General features: G+C 38.5%; 1 protein-coding gene across 1 annotated transcript; it reads left to right on the top strand.

The window, feature by feature from the left end:
* The first annotated feature begins 3568 nt into the window (after positions 1-3568).
* Positions 3569-4619, top strand: LOC136064974 (uncharacterized). The gene is made up of 2 exons (XM_065767520.1): positions 3569-3700; positions 3756-4619. Exons 1-2 carry the CDS (start codon positions 3569-3571, stop codon positions 4617-4619), a joined length of 996 nt encoding a protein of 331 aa, XP_065623592.1.
* Positions 4620-6219: the final 1600 nt, after the last annotated feature.

Genomic DNA, 6219 nt, shown 5'->3' with positions numbered 1-6219 from the left:
AGTGGACCAAAGAAAACCAAAATGGACCAAATTGGATTCAATAGACCGAAATGCACTGAAGTGGACCAAACTGAATCGAAGTGGACTGCAATGGTCCAAAATGCTATGTTGATGTGACTCAACATTAGCATAGCAACAACAAATACTACAATTCAGCTTCTAGATATTATATATATTAGTAAGACTTATATATAGTAAAATTTGTATTAACTACATTATCACCAAAAAATAATTAAGAAATTTTTTATTATGTTGTTGATGTGAAACTAACTAACCATGTCACTTTATAAATATTTTAGACAATAAATGATATTTTTTTAAATATTCTTTTTAATATTAAAATTTTAAATGAAAACATTCATAAAATGCATTATTTAAAAGATCTTATAGTTTGATTAATATTAAATTTTGAAAAAGCTAAATGACTTCATGTACTAATAGGTTTGAACAAAATAATTAAATTAAATCATTTAATTATGTTCTAATAGATTTTATAATTGAAATGGACCAAAATGCTACACTAATTTGGCTTAACATGAGTATAACAACAATAAATACTAAGTTTCAGCTTTTAGATATTATATAGATGGGGTGATAATTGCATGGTGTAATAATTAGGACCATTGCATCGAATCTCAATCAAGGATGAACAATACTCTTCCTCGATTTTCTGGACAACAAAGTAAATATCATGTCAAGTAGTATGCTATAATGGCTATATGATGGGATACTATTTCATTGATGGTATATAATTTGTAAAAACAATTCTAGCATCACAAGGAAGTAAAACAAAAATATTTTGTTGCAACCCAAGAGTTGGTAGGGAAGGATGTCGAGCTTTCACTTGGAGTGCTTCAAGCATGATTTGAAATTACTTCAAACTCTTGAAGAAATTATGATGGCATGCATAATATTGCATAAATATTAGGACAAAATGGGCTTTTGCCCTTTTCGGGCAAATTAAATAGCTTTATACCCCCTTTTCCAAACTAATTAAGGAAATGTCCCTCTTTTAAAACTCGATTTGTGATAAATCGAGTTAGGCCCTATAATGGCCTTTTTAAGGAGCCTATAGTGACGTTTTAAGGCCCTATATTGACGTTTTTTAACTCGACCTCAATGAAATCGAGTTATAGGTAAAAAAAAATTGCCTATAACTCAATTTCATTGAAGTCGAGTTAAAAAAAAAAAAAAACATGACTATAGGTCCTTAAAATGTTACTATAAGCTCCTTAAAATGCTACTATAAGGCTTCAGGAAATTTTTTTTTTTTTTTCTAACTCAATTTATCATAAATCGAGTTTTAAAAGAGAGGTATTTCCCTAATTAGTTTGAGAAAGGGGGTATAAAGCTATTTTTTATTTGCCCAAAAAGGGCAAAAGCCCATTTTGTCCTAAATGTTATCACTGAAGATGAGTGACATTTATAGCTTGGAGTAGATGACTTCGTTTATGAACAAATTGATAAAAGCCACCCTAAACCAGTATCATATAAGTGCACATTGAACTTATGGAGTTTATTCAATGTCATTATCATATTTGAGATAAACTCATTCTCAACTCCAATCGAATTTCATCAAGAACTTGTGCTAAGTACTGCTAACTACATAGCCAATTACAGTAACTTGTAATGCCATATTTCTCAACTGTCTACTTTTATTTTATGAATTATTTAAATTTCTCAATTGTATAACTTTGATTTAATGTTAATACATTATATAGGCCATTTCAAATTTTCATATTTGAACCCCAAGTTCAACTTATATTTGCTAATTGACTTATATGATCTCAAGTAATTTGATGTAGTGAATAAGACTTTGTACTAAAGAATTAATAAAGTACCTACAATTTAAGTATTATTATAATGAAACAAGTTCCTGCAATTTAAGTATTTACATAATTAATAATAATAAAACATACAATTCCCTACCGAAATTCCTTAATCATCAACAATAACATTACATAATCCTTAACAAGAGAAGTTGTCCTCAACAACATTCAACATGTGATAATATCCTTGCACATTACAAAAAATACATGATTAGTGCATTTACATGAATATATTCTAATTATGAGGACTATTTAACCCTATCACTTTGAATGACTGTAGAATGGCATAGACGTATATTACAAAAAATACATGAATATATTCTAATTATTGATGGGACTGACGAACTCTCTTGCCCAGACGACCTCATCAAGCATATTCGTCCACCGTGCCACGACATGGACGAAGGCAGGTGAGTCATTATTAAGAAGTTTCAATGCCTCCGATAGTTATCAATTAGTTGTCAAACCATTGGAAGCTCATAAAAACCCACATTAATAAGCCCTGAGGTGTTACAAAAAGAGCATTAAAGCCACAATTAAGGCCCGGCGGCTAGAAACTATGGAGCTATATATACACACCCATCAGAACTAGACAAAGGACATGCACACTTACTCAAATTACACTAATATAGGTAACTCTGATATTCTGAGCTTTCTTATTTCCTCAAAAGCTTCTGTATACTGACTTTACCATCGAAAGCGTTGTAGCAAGCACCACACTGGTGACCACCTGACGAAAGCCTTGCACCACAGTCGCAAATATAGTTCAAAGATTCCACTCCATCTAGACGAACTTACAGTACTAACAATTTCTGCATCATCAGTTTGGCACCGTTTGTGGGAATGACATTTTCGCACTTAGGTCCGAAAGCATAGTTCCAGTCAATTCCCAAATTCAAATGGAGTCCAACCAAGATTCTACAGCATTAGCCCTGCAAATCCAGATACTTACTGTTAGTGTAGAAGAACTTACCAGACAGAACCAAGAAATAAGGTTGTGGCTTCAGCAAGAGGAAAATCGATCTAGGACCAATCAAGAAGACGATGGAGATAGTCATAGAAGGAGTGACCATCAAAGACCAGCCACCCCAGAAGGACCAAGCTCAAATCTTCTCCGGGAAATGAGAAAGAAGATGGACGAGCTAAGGAACACCATAAAGGGGAAAACAGACTGAAGCCTAAATAAAATGGTTAGAAAGATGGATTTTCCCTTCACGGTAGCAGTCTTGGAATGCCCAGTGCTGTCAAAATTTCACCTGCCTCAGCTTGAACCATTAGACGGACTGAAAGAGCCCCTAGATGACCTCAACACTTTCAAGACGACACTAGGCCTTCAATAGCCTCCTGACGAAATACTGTACCACTCTTTCCCCACCACTCTCAAAGAAGCTGCAAGGGAGTGGTTCACGAAACTACCAACATCATCCATCGATAGCTTCGAGCAGTTGGGCAATTCCTTCTTATGCCACTTCGTCGGGGGATAGTGCTCGAGGAGGCCAACAAACCATTTACTTACCATCAGATAAGGAGAAAAGGAGACCTTGAGGTCGTACATGAAGCGTTTCACTCGAGAAACTTTAGAGGTCGAAGAAGTTGATGACAAGGCCCAGCTAACAACCTTTAAAGCTGGATTGAAATCCAGGGAGTTTGTGGTCTCACTTGCAAAGAATCCCCCAAAAACGATGGCAAAGATGCTCCTAAAGGCGTAGAAGCACATGAACGCCAAAGATGCCCTAACAATGATAAAAGAAATAAAGAAGTCCAATGAAAAGGGAATAAAGGAAGATGAACAAAAAGGACAAAAAAGAGAGCATTTAGATTGTCAGAATAGCAACGAGGGTAAAAGGAAAGACAATAAAGCTCCTCGAACAGTAAAATTCACTCCTTTAGTTATGCCTGTTGACAAAATTTTGGCACAAATTAAAGATAAGCACTACCGCAAATGGCCAAGGGCATTGCTGTTTCCACAAGGATCACGGCCACTACACAGAAGATTGCAGGGACCTGAAGGAGCAAATAGAGGAACTCATAAGAAAAAGGAAATTACAAAGGTTTATAAAGAAGGGAGAACCCAGTAGGTCTAGGGATGATAACAAGGTCAAGCACGAAGCCTCACCAAGGGATGAAGACCACAAGTCCCAACGTCCGCCAAGTGCGATCAGGGAGAAAAAGACGATCACAAGTGGGTCATTCAGATCCCTCAAGAAATCATATCAGAGGCCGGTGAACAGCATCCACAGGATACCATCCTTGAAGCAAAGACGGATAGACAGGGACATGTTTTTCTCGGAAGAAGATGTCAGAGGAGTAAAACAGCCTCATGATGACCCTTTGGTCATAATGGTCACGATAGAAGGGTTCAATACCAAGAGAATCCTCGTGGATAATGGCAGTTCTGCAAACATCATTTATCTCTCTGCTTTTCAACAGCTAAAGTTAGATCCAAGAAGGCTACGCCCTTTTAAGTCCTCTCTCATCAGCTTCAGTGGGGACATGGTGTATCCCAAAGGCATAGTGACGTTGACTGTCACAGTAAGGTCTTATCCGCGACAATTGACTCATCAGTTGGACTTCCTAATGGTAGATTGTCCCTCTTCATACAATGTGATTATTGGGAGGCCCACACTTAATTGTTGGAAGGCAACCACGTCCACCTATTGCCTGAAGGTAGAATTTCCAACAGAAAATGGTGTAGGTGGAGTAAAAGGAGATCAAATACTGGCTAGGGAGTGCTACCAAACAGTGTTGGCTACAAAGGAAAATCATATGTGGATGATCAAAAAGAAATAAAAGGAGAAAGTGGAAGCCCTAGAAACCGTGGAGCTGGTGGACGGAGAGCCAACAAAGACTACAAGAGTAGGGACAACCATGAGTAAAGACATGAAGAAGAAACTAGTTCAATTCCTTAAGGAAAACCTAGACATCTTCACTTGGAATCACAAGGACATGCCAAGCATATATACAGAGATCATCCAACACAAGTTAGAAGTTGACCCTGAGAAAAAGCTCGTCCAGTAGAGACGAGTGTTTACTCCAGAACGAAACCAGGTTATCACAAACGAAGTAAATAAACTACTAACAGCGGGCTTCATCCACGAGGTCTATTACCCGGACTGGCTGGCCAATGTCGTCCTTGTAAAGAAGGCAAATGGGAAATGGAGGATATGCATGGACTTCTCAGACCTGAACAAGGCCTGCCCAAAGGACAGCTTCCCACTGTCGAGGATAGACCAGCTAGTGGATTCCACAGTAGGACACAAGTTACTGACTTTTATGGACGCATTTTTGGGATACAACCAGATAAAGATGGTGAAGGAAGACCAGGAGAAAACTACCTTCATCACAAGCTAAGGGCTCTACTGCTACAAAGTGATGCCCTTCGGGATGAAAAATGCAGGAGCAACCTACTAGAGATTGGTAAACAAGATGATTAGTAAGAATGGGAGGAACATGGACATGTATATGGACGATATACTCGTCAAGAGTAAAGAAGAATCTGCTCACCTGGACAACCTCCGAGAGACGTTCACAACTCTCAGAAGATACCAGATGAAGTTAAACCCCAGCAAATGTGTCTTTGGGGTGGTGTCAAGGAAGTTCTTAGGGTATATGGTGTCCCAGAGATAGAAGCAAACCTAGAGAATGTACGAGCCATACTAGAGATGGCATCGCCCAAGACCATAAAAGAAGTCCAGAAGCTTACAAAGAGGATAGCAGCACTCAACAAATTCGTCTTAAAAGTGACGGACAAATGCCTGCCCTTCTTCAAAATATTGAAGCAGGCCTTCATTTAGACGGACGAGTGTGAGAAAGCCTTCCAGGAACTCAAGCCCTACTTGAGCAATCCACATCTCCTAAACCCATCCAAGGAGGGAGAAAACCTGTATTTAGACTTAGCAATGTCAGCTACAACTGTGAGTGCTGCCTTGATTCAAAAAAAAGATAGAAGACAGCTCCCAATTTCCTATGTCAGCTAGGCTTTCCAAGGGGTAGAAGTTAAATACCCATGCATAGAGAAGATTGCATTCACTTTAATTGTAGCTTCACGCAAGCTGCGCCCCTACTTCCAGGCAAACCCAATCTTGGTGATGATGGACCAACCTATAAAGAAGTCGATGAACAAGCCCGAGGTTGCAAGAAGGATGATCCAATGGGCTATCGAGCTCAGCCAATTCGATATTGAATACCACCCCAGGACAGCTATTAAGGCGTAGGCATTGGCAAATTTCATTGCCGAATTTACAATCCTCGATGAGGAGGGAGCTATAGACGAAGTGGAAAGATGGACGATTCAGACTGAAGGTTCATTAGTCCGAAAGAAGGGCGAAGTATGGGTCATTATCATCACCCCAAAAAGAGACACGCTCAAGTATGGAGTTCAGCTATCATT

Source organism: Quercus suber, unplaced genomic scaffold (genome assembly GCF_002906115.3).
Source record: "Quercus suber isolate HL8 unplaced genomic scaffold, Cork oak 2.0 scaffold_817, whole genome shotgun sequence".
Classification (NCBI taxonomy): Eukaryota; Viridiplantae; Streptophyta; class Magnoliopsida; order Fagales; family Fagaceae; genus Quercus; species Quercus suber.
This window is presented reverse-complemented; position numbering and strand designations above follow the sequence as displayed.